We start from the raw sequence: 19,174 nt of genomic DNA on the forward strand, positions 1-19,174 counted from the left end.
AGTTTGAGGTTGCTGTGAGCTAGGCTGACGCCATGGCACTCACTCTAGCCTGGACAACAAAGTGAGACTCTGTCTCAAAAAAAAAAAAAAAAAAAAAGATATAGGTAATATAAAAATATGTAAATTGAGTCTAAAAGTCAAAACGGGGGTGAAGTTAAAGTGTAGAAAGTTTTTTGTTTACATGTCTGTTCTTTGTGATCTAACATGAATTATCATCTTTTTAACTTATGTCTCTAGGATGTTTTTTATAAGCCTCATGGTAACCATAGGGCAAAACACCTATAATAGCCTCACTAAAAATAAGGAACAAATTTAAATTTATTACCAGAGGTATTCACTTAACAACAAAGGAAGAAAGAGAAGAGTCTCAAAACAACCAGAAAATAAGGAACAAAATGGTATTAGTAAATTCTTATCAATAATAGTGAATGTGAATGGACTCAATTCTCCATAAAGGCATAAAGTGGCTGAATGGATTAAAAAAAAGATCAATATATGTTGTCTACAAGAAACCTACTTCAGCTGTAAAGACCCACATATACTGAAGGGATGGAAAAAGATGCAGTTGGACACCAAAACAGTGCAAGAATAGCTATACTTAGATGAAATAGACCACAAATCAAAGACTAATAAAACTCAAAGGAGGTCATTTATATAATGATAAAGGGGTCAATTTAGCAAGAGGATAAAACAGTTAAAACTATCTATGCACCCAACACTGGAGTTCCTAAGTTCTAAAGGAAGAGGTAGACAGCAATACAATAATAGCAGGGGACTTTTTACCCCACTTTCAATAAAAGACAGATCATCCCAACAGAAAATCAACAAAGAATCGCAGGAGTTAAACTACACACTCGACTTAATAGGTGTAACTGACATTTATATAATAGAACATTTCACCCAACTCTGGCACAATGCACATTATTTTTATTACATGTGGAACGTTTTCCAGAATAGACCATATCTTAGGGCACAAAACAAGTCCGAATAAAATGAACAAAGTAGAAATATTAAGTATATTTTCTGACAATGAAGTAAAACTAGAAATTAATAATGAGGAATCTTGGAAACTTTAGAAACTTATGGAATTTAAACAATGTGTTCCTGAGCAACCAATGGGTCAATGAAGAATTAAGAAGAACTAAGAAGTAAAAATTAACTGGAAATGGAATGTAACATAAAAAAATATGGGATAAAACAAAAGCAGTACTAACAGGGAAGTTTATAGCAATAAACACTTATATCAAAAAAGTAGAAAGACTTAAAATAAATGACCTAACAATGCATCTCAAAGAACTAGAAAAGCAAAAACAAACCAAACCCAAAATTAGTACAAAAAAAGAAAGAATAAAGATCAGAGCAGAAAGAAATGAAAACCCACAGAAGATCACCAAAATGAAAAGCAGGTATCTTGAAAAAGATAAAATTGACAAGCCTTTGGCTAGACTAAGAAAAAAAGAGAAAAAGCCGGGCGCGGTGGCTCACGCCTGAAATCCTAGCACTTTGGGAGGCTGAGGCGGGCGGATTGCTAAGGTCAGGAGTTCGAAACCAGCCTGAGCAAGAGCAAGACCCCGTCTCTACTATAAATAGAAAGAAATTAATTGGCCAACTAATATATATATATATAAAAATTAGCCGGGCATGGTGGCGCATGCCTGTAGTCCCAGCTACTCGGGAGGCTGAGGCAGAAGGATTGCTTGAGCCCAGGAGTTTGAGGTTGCTGTGAGCTAGGCTGATGCCACGGCACTTACTCTAGCCTGGGCAACAAGCGAGACTCTGTCTCCAAAAAAAAGAGAGAAAAGACCCAAATAAATAACTTCAGAAACAAAAAAGAGACATTACAACTGAGACCACAGAAATAAAAGAATCATTAGGTACTATTATGAACAACTGTACATCAACAAATTGGAAGATCTAAAAGAGCTGGGCACAGTGGCACTTGCCTGTAATCCTGGCTACTTAGCTGAGGTGAGAGGATCACTTGAGAACAGGTGTTCAAGATCAGCCTGGGCAACATAGTGAGACCCTGTCTCTTAAAAAAAAAAGAAGAAATAAAAGGAAAACCTAGAAGAAATTGATAAATTCTTAGACACATACAACCTACCAAGATGTAACCATGAAGAGGTAGAAAACCTCAATAAACCAATAATGAATGAGAATGAAGGCATAATTTAAAATCTTTCAATAAAACTGTAAGCCAATATCCCTGATAAACATAGATTCAAAAATTCTCAACAAAACACTAGCAAATCAAATTTAAAAAACACATTAAAAAGGCCAGTGACCATTATCAAGTGAGGTTTATCCCAGAAATGGAAGGATGGTTCAACATACACAAATGAATAAACATGATACATCTTATCTACAGAACCAAGCACAAAAACCATATGATTATTTTGATACCAAATAAGCATTTGCCCCAAAACCTTCAACATTCTTTTATGATAAAAAACCCTCAATAAACTGCATATGGAAGGAACATGCCTGAACATAATGAAGGCCATATATGCCAAACCTACATTTAACATCTTAGAGAATGGAGAGAAATTAAAGGGCTTTCCTCTAAGTTCTGGAAGAAGACTAGAATGCCCACTTTCACCATTTTTATTCAATATAATACTTGGAAATCCTGGTCAGAGCAGTTACACAAGAGAAAGAAAGGAAGGGTACCCAAATTGAAAAGGAAGAAGGCAAATTGGCCTTGTTAGCAGATGACATGATCTTGTACCTAGGAAAACCTAAAAAAGATTCTACCAAAAAGCTATTAGAACTGATAAACAAATTCAGCAAAATTACAGGATACAAAATCTTCATAGAAAAATCAGTAGAATTTGTATATGCCAGCAGTAAACATTCTGAAGGAGAAATTATAAAAGCAATCCCATTTACAAAAGCTACAAAGAATATAAAAATACATAGGAATCAATTTAACAAAAGAAGTGGAAGATTCATACAAAGTGAATTATAAAACACTGATGAAAGAAATTGAAGACAGAAAAACAAGAATGATATTCCATGCTTATGGATTAGAAGAATTAATATTGTTGTGGGGAGGGGGTCATAAAAAAATTTATGTTGTTAAAATGATAATGCTGTCCAAAGCAATTTATAGATTCTGTGCAATCCCTATCAAAATGCCATTGTCGTATGGAGGAAGGACACATTTGTGGCGCTGGCTTGAGCGAGGCAAATATATTTCATGTAACCAAAATGTTTGTACCCTCATAATATCCTGAATTAAAAAAAAAAAGAAAATTTCAAGACTTTAATGCTCAAGAACATACATACAAAAATTCTAATAAAATCCAGCAAAATGTATAAAGAATAATATATTATGAATAATTTGGATTTATTTCAGAGATGCAAATAAGAGATGCAAGGTTGATTTATATATGAAAAATACATGTAATCATTTCTATACAGGTAGTAATAAAAGCATTTGGTAACACATACTGGTTAAAAATAATATTTATTGCAAGCTAAAAATAGAATGACCTCAGTGTACCAAAAAAAGCGAAAAAAAATCATACTTAATGGTTAATGAGTAAATAAAGCTTTCCCTGTGACACCAGGAAAACACAAGTAAAAAAAAAAAAACAATATGAATTCATGAAAGGAAACAAGGAAAATACTGAAAATTATTTTGTGTTCTTATACTTGCCTAAGTATCTAATTTTTAAACAGAAAAAGACATAAAAATCATGTTAAGCATATTATAAATAGTGAATTACTGAAAGCTATGCATAATACTAAAATTTTGAGAAACTTTTTTATATTTCTAGTATTTCCCTTTTATAAACTTGCTCTAAAAGTCATGAAGATATTATAAACATCACAAATTAAGTCAAACATAATTTGATATTATGTATTTTCCATAATTCATTAAATCTTCTTAAATAACATACACAGTAGAAACATTACACTTTCTGAAAATCATAAACTATTGCATTTCCAAGTAAGTCTTTTTCAATCCTAGAGCTCAGAAAAAATCCATTTCTTTACTTTCCTAATGACAGTAATCCTTTCTGTATTGACAACAAAGGGTAGTTCTTGGAACACTCTAAATTCACCCAGAATGGAATGTCCATTTATTTGATTTTGTCATGAAATGAGGTCCTCCACATAAATGACCTTCCCAAATAACTTGAGCATATCATGCAAAACTTTTTTTATTTTAATAAGTCTTGTGATATAGTCGTCTTTCTTCTTCAACAGAAGATACTGAATTTGTACTGAAATTTTTCCTGAACACTCCCTCAACATTTTCTTGTCTCCTTTAATGTCGCATTGTGAGACAGTGCCACTCCTGCTAACCTTGTGTCAAGCTTTAGAAAATACCATCACCATTTTCCATATGAATAAACTGAGGCCCTTGATGAGTCAAGTAACTTGCCAAGGTCACAGGCCAGTGTGTGGCAGAAACTATTTATTCCAAAGCTTGTGCTCCAACCACTATGTTTAAATAAATAAATACGTTTTTAAAAGTTAGTTTTTTAAAGAAGGTATTAAATAAATGTCAGTGGGGCTTAAGCAAGAGTCCACTACCTTGAGCTATGTGCATAGAATCGCCCTAAATGTGCAGTCAGAAAAACTGAGACCTGACCAAGTCATGTTCTGCTCTACAAGTTATTTGGAAGTGGGCTGTTACGGGCTAACCTGTGTCTCCCACCCAAATTCATATACTGAAGTTCTAACCCCTAGTACTTCAAAATGTGACTGTATTGGGAGACAGGGTCTATGCAGAGGTCATTAAGTTAAAGTCATTAGAGTGGTCCCTAATCTAATATGACAGGTTCTTATAAGAAGAGGAAATTTAAACACAGACACATATAGAGAAGAGGCAACATGAAGACACAAGGAGAAGACAGCCATTGACAAGCCAAAGAGAGAGATCTCAGAAAAAAAAAGCCAACCCTGCCTATACCTTGATCTTGGACTTCCAGCCTCCAGGACTGTGTCAAAATGAATTTCTATTAAAAAAAGTGCCATTGTCATTCTTCACAGAAATAGAAAAAAAAATTCTGAGATTTGGATATATCTGTACACACACACACATACACACACGTGCATGCACACACATGTATTTATATACACACCAGAAATAATCAAAGGAATCCTGAGCAAAAATTACAAAGCTAGAGCATCACACTACCTGACATCAAAATATACTACAAAGGTATAGTAACCAAATTGGCACAGTACTGGCATAAGAACAGATAGACCAATGGAACAGAATAAAGAATCCAGATATAAATCCACACAGGATATTTACAGGATAAATGTGTGGATACAGTTACTCATCTTCAACAAAGGTGCCAAGAACACAATGCGGAAAGGAGAGTCTCTTTACTAAATGATGCTGGGAAAACTGGGTAACTATGTAGAAGAGTGACACTAGACCCCTATCTCTCACCATACACAAAAATAAAAAGTAGATTAAAGACTTAAACCTAAGATCTGAAACTGTGAAACTACTAGAAGAAAAGATGGGGGAAATGCTCCAGGACATTTGTCTAGGCAAAGATTTTTTTGTGTAAGATCTCAAAAGTAAAGGCAACCAAGGCAGCAGACAAATGGGATTATATCAAGTAAAAAGCTTCTGCACAATAAAATAAACAATCTGCTAATTAGAAAAAGACCTGGGCAGACACCTCAGCAAAGAATATATGCAGATGGCAAGTAAGCATATGAAAAGATGTTTAGTCCATGGCTCACACCTGTAATCCTAGCACTCTGGGAGGCAGAGGTGGGCAGATTACTCAAGGTCAAGAGTTCGAAACCAGCCTGAGCAAGAGCGAGGCCCCGTTGCTACTAAAAATAGAAATTCATTGGCCAACTAAAAATATATATAGAAAAAATTAGCCGGGCATGGTGGTGCATGCCTCTAGTCTCAGCCACTCGGGAGGCTGAGGCAGAAGGATCGCTTGAGCCCAGGAGTTTGAGGTTGCTGTGAGCTAGGCTGACGCCACGGCAGTGTAGCCAGGGCAACACAGTGAGACTCTGTCTCAAAAAAAAAAAAAAAAAAAAGATGATCAGTATCATAAGTCCTTAGGGAATTGGAAATTAAAATGAGATACCACTACACACCTATTAGAATGCCCTAAATCCAAAATGTTAAAAACAGCAAATGCTGGTGAGGATGTGGAACAACAGGAACACTCATTTGTTGCTAATGAGAATGCAAAATGATAAATAGCCTCTTTGATAGTCTGGCAGTTTCTTACAGGCTAAACATACTCTTAGCATTTGATTTAGCAGTCATGTTTCTTGGTATAACATGTGCTTAAATGACTTGAAAACCTATGTCCACACAAAAACCTGCACAAAGATGTTTATAGCAGCTTTATTCATTAATTGTCACAATTTGGAAGCAACCAAGATGTCCTTTAGTAGGTGGATGGATAAATAAACTGTAGTATATCCAGACAGTAGAATATTCTGTGTTATAAAGAAATGAGCTATCAAACCATTAACAGACATGGAGGATCTTTAAATGTATATTACTAAGTGAAAGGGCAATTTGAAAAGGCCCCATACTATTTTATTCCAAGTGTAAGACATTCTGGAAAAGATAAAACTATGAAGATAGTAAAAATGTCAGTGGTTGCCAGGGGTAGGAGGAAGAGAGGGATGAATATACAGAGCAAAGAGGATTTTTAGGATGGTGAAACTATTCTGTTTGATACTACCTATAGTGGTGGAAACATGTCATTATACATTTGTCAAAACTCATAGAATGTACAACACCAAGAATGAACCCTGGTGTTAATTATGGACAGGGGGTGATAATGTGACAGTGTAGGTTCATCACTTGTAACCGGTGTACCACTGTGGTGCAGGATGTCTGTACTAGGGGAGTTTGTGGGTGTATAGGGGCATAGGATATATGGAGAATCTTTGTACTTTCTGCTAAATTTTGTTGTGAACCTAAAACTGCTCAAAAAATAAAGTTTATTAATAAAAACATAGTCATGCATCACTTAATGATTGGGATACATTCTTAAGAAATGCTTTGCTAGATGATTTTGTGCTTGTGTGGACATCTTGGAGTTTACTGACACAAACATAGATGTGTAGTAGGCTATATGGCGTAACGTATTGCTTCTAGGCTCCAAACCTGTACAGCATGTTACTGTATTGAATACTGTGGGCAGTTGTAATACATTGGTAATTTGTGTATCTTAACATAGAAAAGACAGCGTGTTGCACTGTGACATTACAGCAGCTAGATTTGACTAGGTGATAGAAATTTTTCAGTTTCATTCTAATCTTATTGGGACCACTGTTGTATGTACTATCTGTTGTTGACTGAAACATCATTAGGCAGTGCATGTGTCTATGTCTGAGACTTATCTCAAAATAATATATGTGGAGTGCATACACATGGATGGGGAAGATTTGCCAGGGGTGTATGGTTGCTGAAGCTGGCTGGTGGGTACATAATAACTTTTGATATCTACTAGGGCAAGTTTCCCTACCTTATTCAAAATTACAATGATATTTTGTTAAACTTTTTATTCTGTAATATTAATATTTTAAACATACACAAGAGTAGACAAGGTAGTATAAATAATACTATGTTAATTTAGACAGTATAGATAGTGTTGGCATGAGAATAGACAAATAGATAATAGAATAAAGTTCCCAGAATCAGTCCTTCAGAAATGTGGAAATTTGATAGATAATAAAGATAGTATTATCAAAATGGGAAAAGTGTGGGATAATAGACATAGAACAGTGACAACGTCTACATAGAAAAACTAGATTTCACCTTCATACCTGAGCACCTGTCAACATAATAAATGATATATTGATACTGTGGTATTCATTCAGGTTAAGAAAGTGGGGTAGTTATGTATATGAAAAATCAACAATCTTGAGGGGTAATTTTATGTCATGAAAACATAAGATTTTAAAACCTGCGTCACAGAGTAAATGTGAAAAATATGCACCATAATGATAAAGCTAAACTTCTGATAGTTGTTACTTCTGAGGAAGATAGGGTATTTGTGATGTTTTACTTCCTAACGTTAAAATGAAATTGAAGGAGATATAGCAAAATATTAAAAATTGATGAATCTAAGTGATAGGTAATAGGTATCTGTTAATTTTTTATAGTTGTTTCTATGCTTTAAATAGTTTATAAAGTGTTTAGTAATAACCAAGTGAGTTGTCTGAATCTTGTTTCGATACTAATTCAAATGTTCAGAAAGAGTTTTTTTGAAATTTTACCAGAGATTAGGTATTAAATATCAGTCAAATGTTAATTTTGTCTGTGTGTCAGTGGGACTGTGTTTATATAAGAAAATATTCCTACCTTTAGAGATGCATGTGTAGTGTGTTAGATGATGTAATATTTCTGGTGCTTTAAAATACTGCAGCAAAGAAAAAGGATAGTTGAAATAAATGTAGCAAAATCTTGAATAACTCTGGAATCTTGGTGAAAGGTATATGAAGGATTTTTATATCATACTGTCAAGTTTTGAGTATGTTTGAAAACTTTTATATTTACATATATAGAAGTAACAGGAATAAATAAATAACTTCTGTTGGTAAATGTAATGCTTGAAATGCTTTGCTCTAAAAAATTAAGTTTTTCTAACTTTATTTTTTTCTTAAATTTTAATAAATTCAGGGGGTATACATGTTGAATTCTGTTACATGTGTATGTTGTATAGTGAGTTTTTGTTTTTAAGGCTTGGACTTTACTACTATACAGTCTAACTTTTTTAAACTTCTCTTTTTCTCCTGGGTTTTATATATATGCAGAAATTAAATTCACATATAAAATATGCAGTATATTCATAATTCATATATATGTCAATCTTAAGTCTTCCACCAGGCTCTATGCCACTTTTAAGTGCCAACAATTGATACTTATATTTGGTATTGGTTTATAATTTTCTATTTATAATGACAACATGGTAGTAAATAGCTCTGGGTTATCGGCAGTAAATCAAAAGTACCAAGGATAATTGTCATGAGGAGGTGTTAAGTACATAAATTGAGCCTTGATAAAATTGTAGTTCCCAGAAATGAATAAAGTGCCCCAAAAGTAACCCTCTGTTTTATTTTTACAGTTTATGAAAGTTTAACACTCACCATATACTGTTTTCACATACATACTTTACTTTTCACATATTTATATTCAGTTTCTGGGTTAATTCTAGTCACATGCCTACCCTGACTTTCTAGGTATTCATCTTTAAAATACTTCAGATAATTACTTTCTATAATTAATGTTTTTATAACTATCCCTGGCTTGCATTTCAAAATACATCAATGGTTGTAGGAAACTGATATTGAGAGAGTAAAGATTTCCGAAATGACCTTACTTAAAATTAGCATGACTGGGTGTTTCTCCTTGTGACTTATACTACCAAATCATTAATTCCTGTGATTGTTTGATAACAATGAATGTCTTCACCACTTTTAAAAGTTCTTTTTTGTTGAGACAGAGTCTCACTGTGTTGTCTGGGCTAGAGTGTTGTGGTGTCAGCCTAGCTCACAACAACCTCCATCTCCTGGGCTTGAGCAATCCTACTGCCTCAGCCTCCTGAATAGCTAGGACTGCAGGAATGAGCCACCATGTCCAGCTAATTTTTTTTTTCCTGTATATTTTTAGTTGTCCAGCTAATTTCTTTCTTTTTTTTTAGTAGAGACGGGGTCTCGCTCTTGCCCAGGCTGGTCTTGAACTCCTGAGCTCAAACAATCTGCCTGCCTCAGCCTCCTAGAGTGCTAGGATTACAGGTGTGAGCCACTGCGCATGGCCTAAAAGCTCTTTAATTGATATTATCTATTTGATTTTTATAAGTAGTTAGATATATATGCCAAAAATTCAAAAAATAGTTGCCAGTATCCTTGTGAGGAAACTGAGGCTTGAGGGTTTTGTGATTCCCTTGAAGTCATACAGCTGGTTAGCAGTAGAGTTAGATCTTCAGTCAGTTACTTTTCATGGCCAGTTTGGTTTAGTTATTGTGCTCTGTAAAGGAAATTGATGAGTTTGCAAAGATTAACTTTTTTTGTTATTTGTTTAAGACAGGATCTCCCTCTGTTGCCTGGGCTAAAGTGCAGTGGCATCATCGTAGTTCACTGCCACTTCAAACTCCTGGGCTCAAGCAATCTTCCTGCCTCAGCCTCCCAAGGAGCTGGGACTGTAGGCATGTGGTACCACGACCCGTAAATTTTATTTTTTGAGGAAACAGGGTCTCACTGTGTTTCTCAGGCTAGTCTAGAACCTCCTGGCCTCAAGCAATCCTTCTGCCTTCCTTGACTTCCAAAAGTGCTCTGCCCAGCCAAGGTGAACAGTTTTCTTCATAAATATCACACAACTTTTAAATGCCAAAAATATTTTAAAAATTGAGACAAAAAGCAGAGACTGGGAAAGTTTTGTAAGAGAAGTCATATTTAATATCTAGAATCTACAAAATGCTTTTTCAAATCAGGAGAACAATTCATTAGAAAGAAATGTCAGGGATATCACCAAACAGGAAATACTGGTCACTAATAATTGTGTTAATAAATGTACTCTTTATCAATGAGGAAATATAAATTACAATAATGACTATTTTCTACCTGTGAAGGTGACACAATTTCAAAAAGATGGCAAATAGTGACTGTTGGTGAGTATATCAGAAAAAGGCACACCCCTATATATTGATGATAGATTCCTCTTTTTTGGAAATCAGTTTGTCCAAACTTAAATCACGTAGCAGGCACATCATGTAAATTTAGTATGTAAGAGATGTTAAGGAGAAATTAATCCTAACTTAAGAGAACCTGGATCTTGTAACTGCCCTGAGCTCTGGCTTTCTTTTTTCTTTTATGAAGCATTTCTTGTATGTTTAATTTGTGAGAGCTACTGTACTAAATAGCATTTCCAATAAATTACCATTACAGCAACCCTGTGAGGTGGATGTTTTAAATACCCATTGTGCAGATATGGAGATTTAGGCTAGAGAGATTAAATAACTTGACCAAGGTCATTTTAGCCAATGGGTAGAAGAGCCTAGATTTAGCTCTAATACCACGCACGACATTAACCACTGTATTGTTAGGTAATAGTAATTGATTTGTGATGCTCAGCATACCTTAAGTCTCACCTCTATTAAAAGGGTGTCATTTTGTATGTTAACATTTAAAACTTTAATGTCTGGTTCCTTTATTAGCATATCAGCTTGATAAAAGTGAACCCCTCATTCATGACAAATCTTTTACTTTTTTCCCAGAGGATCTGAAGAGGCAAAATGCAGTGCTACAAGCTGCACAAGATGATTTGGGACACCTTCGGACACAGCTATGGGAAGCCCAAGCAGAGATGGAGAATATTAAGGCTATTGCCACAGTGTCTGAGAATACCAAGCAAGAAGCTATAGATGAAGTGAAAAGACAATGGAGAGAAGAAGTTGCTTCACTTCAGGCTGTTATGAAAGGTAAAGACAAAGAAAGATCAGTTTTATGATTTTCTAAGATATCTGATTCTGGTGATGGAGAATATTTTCAGAGGATCTTAAAATACATCCTGAGTTGGATTTGTGGCTTTATGTATTATTATCATCAAGATGTACTATCAGATAAAAGGAAAGTCAATGATATTCTAGATGGGTATATGAGTATATCATCTGTATCTTTAACAAATTCAATAGTGGGGAGTGATAGTAAGAGTGTTCTAGTGATAGTACATTAAATGAGGAACTATAAGTTCATCCTAAGGTTTAAAGTAGGGCTTAAAAGTGGATTTGTGATAGGAGTCAGCCTAGTAATGTCAACGAATAAAGCTGTTAGGCACAGGGAACGTGCTGGGCTGGAGGGAGCCATCCAGCGGGTAAAGTGGCTATTTACTGATTAGCTCCAGCTCATTATTGCCCTTCCAGTGTAGTGTTGTGGTATTGTTTAGATTTTTAAGAAAACTTTGTATGTGAAATCTTCACTGCAGTGTATGGGGTAGAATGGCCTATGGGCTAGAATAGGCTTTATGGGCTACCAGCTTGTGACCCTTGGTCTAAAGGAGGAAAACTAGTTTCATCTCTGTCTCCTTTTGGCACTAGTGCTAATCGCTCTCCACATTTCTGAGGTGATGATGAGGATGAAATGAAGTTGCCCCCTGAATCTTTGGGTTCCTGGAATTATTTTAGTTAATATTCTAAATATGAAATAGTGATGACTTTATTTCACTCTGTGTTTGCATTTGTACTTTTTTGCTTTAGTGTTCATTGTAAAAAGGCAGGTAAAGGCTAGCCCTATATGTGAGTATATAGCTATCACCTAGGGATTACTCTGGGCCTCGTGTAATAAACCTGGCTATAGCAGCTTACCCAGATAGGGCTTCATTTGCTCACAGAACACGAAGTCCAGAGGTAGGTAATCTAGGGCTGGTGACAATGGTTCCATGATGTTGGCAGTGCCAGCACCTTTAGTCCTTCTGTTCCTTCAACCTTAGCATATATGGTTTTCAATGTCTCATTTGCCTAATTTTTATAAATAGCTGCTCCTTCTCCAGTCTGCATCAGAAAAGAAAAAAATTTCTAGAAATCTCCAGCATATATTCTCCTCACACTTTGTTGACCAAGTATGTGATCACCCATAGCTACCAGGGAAAGTGGGAAAAAAAATTTTTTTTAAGGGCACATTGACTTCCTAAACAAAATTGGAGTCTTATTAGTAAGGAAGAAAGAATGGAATTAATGGGCAACCAGCAGTGTCAGTTACATAATGTTTTAAGATTAAAGATAGAGCTCTTTTATAAAGACTTTATAGAATTTGTCTCAATTTAGAATATTGGGTTATAATAAAATACTCTAGAAATAGATCTCTTTTCTCACACTTTTAGGTAGTTGAATTGGGGTGACATGTTCTCTTTGTTTTGGGAGCCATAGTGTAGTGTCTTAGAACATAGATTTTGGATTTGGCCTTGAGTTTGAGTTCTACCTCTCCTTCTTTCTGGTTGTGAAACACTGGCCAGACTATTTAACCTTTCATAAGGTTTCCTGATTCATAAAACATGGCATAGGTTTATTGTGAAGATTAGAGTTTATGACTTAAATCCCTTATTTCTACATGTTATGAACTAGAAATGTTAGTTTTGTTTCTTTTTTTTAGTGAATTAAACATTTTCCAAAAATTAGGTATAAGCTTTTTATATAACTTTAAAATTTTTAGTGTGCCAGAAAATTTTTTTTATAATGCTTAGATGTGAAATGTGTGGTGATGTTTTGTAGAAACAGTTCGTGACTATGAACACCAGTTCCACCTTAGGTTGGAGCAGGAGCGGACACAGTGGGCACAGTATAGAGAATCTGCAGAGAGGGAAATAGCTGATTTAAGAAGAAGGCTGTCGGAAGGTCAAGAGGAGGAAAATTTAGAAAATGAAATGAAAAAGGTATGAAGGAATGTGTTCATATGTAGAAATATTTGAATCCAAATGCAAAGTGCTTTAATATTGTGGTGGTAATAGAAGTACTTTTGTGTTTTCTGTTAGAGAAATTATTTGGGCACAGACTTAACTATAGTTCTAAATAATGTCATGCGCTTCTTCCAGATACATCTATGGCTCACTCTCTCTCCCTCTTCAAATCTTTGCTGAAATGTCTCCACCTCATGAGGCCTATCCTGACCACCCACCCTATTTAACAGTGCAGCCTGCCCTCCTCGTTCCCCCACCTACCACTACTGTACTGATCTCCCTCATCCTGCTCTGGGTTTTCTCTTTCCATAGCACGTATTTCCTTATAGTACACAGAGTTCACCTATTTATTGTGTTTATTGTATACTGCCCTTTCCTCCTTGCTAGAATGTAAGCTCCATGAGGGCAGGAGTCTTTTGTGTATTCTACATGCCTAGAATAGTGTCTTGCAGGTAAGTGCTCAGTAAATATTTGTTGAATGAATGTTGTTGCTCGATGATTATGTCTAAACCAAAGTTTTAGAACAGATGTTAATTTTCCTTCTTTCTCCATATCCTTTGGTTCCCATGTGGTAAGTGTACCACATATATCATATAATGCCTTGACATAGGGCAGCTAGACACATAAAGTGGGACATTCTATTAGGGAGAAAATTTAAAAAGGTTTTTAAGCAGTTTGATTGTATGAACGTTTATGCTATTTATATACAGACAGGTATTTAAAATTACATATTATATAATGTAATCTTTAGAAATTGATTTTTCAGTTGGATTTATCATTGTCTTTGGTTCCTAATCCTTGGTCCATTCTTTAAATATATATATATATATATATATATTTTCATGATTTGTACAGTCTTCCCCTTCTTAACATTCTTAAAATTTTAATTTTTAAATTAAATTTTGCTTTTTAGAATAGTTTTTGAGTAACAGAAAAATTGCAAAGATAGCATAGAGTTCCCCAATACTCCATGCCCAGTTTCTCCTGTTATTAATATCTTACATTACTAGGGTATGTTTATCACAGTTAATAAACCAGTATGGATTCATTATTATTAACTAAAGTCCATTTTTGTATTCAGAGTACATTAGTTTTTACCTCTAATGTCCTTTCTTTATGTTCCAGGATCCAATCCAGGATACCACATTGAATTTAGTCATGTCTCCTTATCCTTCCCTCTTGGCTGGGACAGTTTCTCAGATTTTCCTTAGTTTTGATGACCTTTCTGTCATTTTTAAAGTGCCCTTTAAGAGCTTTATTTACAGTGACATCCAGTAATTGAAATTGTGAAGTTATCTTTACATTAATAAATAACTCAATCTGTGGTAAATTCTTTGCTTTCTTCCTTCTGTTTTTTTCTGCTGGTTTTTATCAAGTGACCTTTATAAGCATTCCAGACTAGCCTTGACTAAAGATATTTTAACCTAACTTTTCTTTTCTAAGCAATACTTTGTTCAAAATAAAATAACAGCTTTATAAGGACCTGAAAACAAAGTGAACCTGAATCCTTATTTTCTGAAAGATGTGTTTTTCTGAGGAAACTCCACCTCACATTTGGGCATTTATGATTTTGAAATTTTTTTAAGAGACAAGGTCTCACTCTGTTACCCAGGCTGGAGTGCAGTGGCCCAGGCATAGCTCACTGCAGCCCCAAACTCATGGGCTCAAGTGATCCTTCCCCCTCAGCTTCCTAAGTAGCTGGGACTATACAGGTATAGCAGTACACTGGCTAAGTTAAAAAAAATTTTTTTTTTGAAGATGGGGTCTTGCTGTGTTGCCCAGGCTGATCTCTAGCCCCTGGCCCCAAGCAATCCTCCTACCTTGGCCTCTAAAGTGCTGGGATTACAGGTACCGCCACACCTAGCCTGTATAATATTTTCCTTATCCTGAACATTTTAGGATAAGTTGAAAATCATTTAAATTCAGTAAATTACGTTAATTTTCATTTTCAGTAGGAGAAAAATCCAACTTTTTTTCCCTGACTAACTCCTAGTACCTCAGACAAAATCAACTTTTTGAGTCTACCTTTGTTTCTCTTGTGTGTTTGTGTATATGTGTGTGTGTGTGTGTATATATATCTATGAAAAATGAAAATTTAGTTTTTCACTGGTTCAATAGTTTATGGAAGTTGTTTTAATCCATGTTTTTGAGAATGGAGTTTGGAAAACAACTCTGATAGTTTTTGAGTTCATTTTTTAGGTTTTTTAATTTAGACATTAAAAATAAAATATTTAAAGTACTCTGTTTAAACAATTGGGTAGAAGTCTTTTTATAGCAACATAATTTTCTGATATTTTAGAAAATACATTGTTCTACTTTGTGTGTTTAAGATATCATCAGCCCTTTCAATATTCATACAAAATTATGGTCTAATTAACTTTGTAACCAGAAATTGTAAAAATTATTATTTGTACTTCCTTTTCTATATGGGATATTTTCTTAAGTGAAAAATGAAATTTGTCCTAGTGAACCCATTTTCCTACTTATTCCTAAATTCTAAATGGAATATTTGGGAAAACTCTGATTATGACCAGACATTCCCTGTAATATATTATTTAAAGTTTAGATGTGGTTAAGTTTTATGGGTGTTTATGTGGTTCCTGGTAGAAATTATTTGTTATGCTAATTTTCAACAAATAGAAGAGTCAGAGTTTCTTAGTAAAAGCTATAAATAAGTTGTAGCATTTAATTCTTTTTAACCATAGGCTCAAGAGGATGCTGAAAAACTTCGTTCTGTTGTGATGCCCATGGAGAAGGAAATTGCAGCCTTGAAGGATAAACTGACAGAGGCTGAAGACAAGATTAAAGAGCTGGAGGCCTCAAAGGTTGTGAAACATTGTAATCCATTTTCTTTGAACTCAAGATTCTGCCCTAATGCCATGAACAAAATTAAAATCAGTAAGAGGGAAAATACTGTAATTTAGAATATGCATCTTGAGAGTCTTTCTTTTTTTAAAATGTGGAAAACTGCTTTGAGATGGTTTTGCCCTTATGGATATTTTTAATAATCACAATAATGATGCTTTTTCACAAGTGGCTGCTTTGTCATAAAGTTAGTATTCATTTTCTTACCAAAGGAGACCTGGTCTCTTTCATTTTCTTACCAAGGAAAATAAACTGTTCAAAGTTGACTTTGTTTTGTGATGCCAGCCCTAGAATTGATCTTATCTTTTAGAGATAATCTAGCTATAGTATGCCTGAATTTGTTGGCCATAAAGACACAGGAGAGGAAATACAAAGGGAATGTTGAAAATTTTAATAATTAAAAGGAAGTAGGAACAAAAGAAACAAGGAAAAAAGGTAAACAAAAGCACAAAATAGGAATGTAAAAATGAATGGGAATGTATGAATAGTCCTATAAGTGTAAACTGATACCTACTTTTAAAAGAGATTATCAGACTGGATTTTAAAAATCTAACTTTAGGGAAGGTGAGGTGGCTCATGCCTGTAATCCTAGCACCCTGGGAGGACCAGGCAGTGGGACTGATTGAGGTTAGGAGTTTGAGACCAGCCTGAGCAAGAGTGAGACCCTCATCTCTATAAAAAATAGAAAAATTAGCCAGGCGTGGTGATGCTCACCTGTAGTCCCAGCTACTCAGGAGAATGAGGCAAGAGGATCACTTGAGTCCAGGAATTTGAGGTTGCTGTGAGCTATGATGATACCATTGTACTCTAGAGCAAGAGCCTGTCTCAAAAAAAAATTAAAAAATTAAATAAATAAATAATATGCACCAAGAAAAGAGAATAATAGACTAGAAAACACAGAAATCATCCCATATATATGTGGGAATTTGGTATATGATAGGTGGCATTACAAATCAACGGGGGAAGAATCGATTGTTAAAAAATGTTTTTCAAATAAGTTATAAGTACAGAATGAAGTCAAATTAATTTTCTGCCTCACACCTTACAAAAATCAATTTCAGTGAATTAAAAGCCTAAGAGTGAAAAGTAAACCTGTAAAACTTGTAGATGTTAAAAAAGAGATTATGTTGTTGGGGCTCAAAAAAGATTTCTTAAATAAGACAAAAATATTGACTGAAAGAAAAGTTGACAAATTTTAGCTACATTAGAATATGAACTTCCTTGTTAAAAGATATTAATACTACAAAAAGTTGAAAAAAGAAGCTATGGACTGTGAGAAGATAGCTATACCTCATAGTATAACTGACAAAAAATTAATATCCAGAATAATAAAAAATTGCCAAGTCTACAAGTGCCAAATGGTTCAGTAGAAAACCTGGTATAGCATAAGAGCGATCAGTTCACAAAATAGGAAACAAAATAGTAGAGCTATGTGAAAAGGTATTCATCCACACTGGAAATCGGGGAAATGTAAATCAAAGTGGGATGCCTTATTACCCTAACCAGGTTGCAAGTCTTATAGAACAAATTGGCACATTCCTCTGCTATTGGAGTATGCAAAACTCTGTTAGGAATTCATTATTAATTAGGTCAAATGTTTATTCTATAAAGTAATAGCTGGCAGAATTAGTGGTTATGTACAAGCATTTTATGTCTGCCCCATTGACTGTATTACCATCAGCTGAATTGCCATCCGTTTCAGGTGTGAGGGAAAGTGCGTCACAGTAGTCAGCACTTGGCCATTCTTTGTTAATCTCTTGTGGTTTACTGAAAGCCTTCAGTGAAGCCTCAAATGATGGCTTAAGTAATCATTTTAGTCTCTGATTAGTATTATGTGATGGTCTAGGAGTAAAGATAACTGAAAACAGATAATCCAGCTATTTTAAGTTTGAAAAAATAGAAAGATAAAAGGCATGAAAATGACCTTGAATATGAAATTAGACATAACCATTTGAAAAAGTTGAAAGTTAACCTAAGGGTCAGAATTTAGGATAGACAGTTTATAAGACAGAGTAAAGTAGTGATGTTATAATCCTAGGTTTTCTGGGGCAGGATTGTATTTTATTTTGGTTATAACTTTCAGATATTAGGCTGTATTGTTAAATATTTTGAGTATTATAGTTAATTATTCAAGGAAAAGCATTTTTTAAAAAGATGTGATTTTAAAAAGTATAATAGTGTTTCTATACAAACTTGCCTTCAAGTTTGTGTCATTGCAGTGTGAGATTATTTTTTCCATCATGACTTCCCTGTGTTTAATTGCCAGGAATATACATATCTGTGAAAATATTTCCCTTGTATAAATTTAAGGCATTGGGAATTACTTACCAGAAATCAAAGCAAAGCAAACTTTACGAGTATGGTTTAATTTTTATCCTGAGAAATTAACTACTTTTTAAAAAAAGCAAAAGATACCTGTGTTAGTGAATATGGGTTAAAACAGGCATGTGCATACCTTGCTCTGGCAATGCAAATTGGAACTACCTTTTTGAAAAACAAGTTACAAAATGGTTATTTGTAATATCAATTGTCTATTTACTCTGGTGATATGATTATCGACAGCATCTACTATTTTATTTTTCTAGTTTTTGTATTGGAAGTATGTGTTTGTTTTATAATTAAAAATTATAAATAGTAAATTTTATAGATGTAAATTTATGTGAAAGTAAATGTAGAATTTTTGAAGGCATAGCCAGAACTTACCATTATACCTAATATAGAAACTGTTGTAAATTTCAGTGTAATAGAATTGCATCTTCATTTAGGTTAAAGAACTGAATCATTATCTGGAAGCGGAGAAATCTTGTAGGACTGATCTAGAGATGTATGTAGCTGTTTTGAATACTCAGAAATCTGTTCTGCAGGAAGATGCTGAGAAACTGAGGAAAGAATTGCATGAAGGTAAAT

The 19,174-nt window shown here is 34.4% G+C and overlaps 1 protein-coding gene across 1 annotated transcript in view; it reads left to right on the forward strand.

The window, feature by feature from the left end:
• The window catches only part of RABEP1 (rabaptin, RAB GTPase binding effector protein 1), a 103,812-nt gene that overhangs the window by 49,384 nt on the left and 35,254 nt on the right, over nt 1–19,174 (forward strand). Inside the window, exons 3-6 of the mRNA XM_012779350.2 lie at nt 11,229–11,432; nt 13,218–13,378; nt 16,108–16,227; nt 19,033–19,168. Coding sequence (XP_012634804.2) covers nt 11,229–11,432; nt 13,218–13,378; nt 16,108–16,227; nt 19,033–19,168 — 621 coding nt within the window. The remainder of the gene's footprint in view (nt 1–11,228; nt 11,433–13,217; nt 13,379–16,107; nt 16,228–19,032; nt 19,169–19,174) is intronic.

The sequence above is a fragment of the Microcebus murinus genome, chromosome 18, assembly GCF_040939455.1.
Source record: "Microcebus murinus isolate Inina chromosome 18, M.murinus_Inina_mat1.0, whole genome shotgun sequence".
Taxonomy (NCBI): Eukaryota; Metazoa; Chordata; class Mammalia; order Primates; family Cheirogaleidae; genus Microcebus; species Microcebus murinus.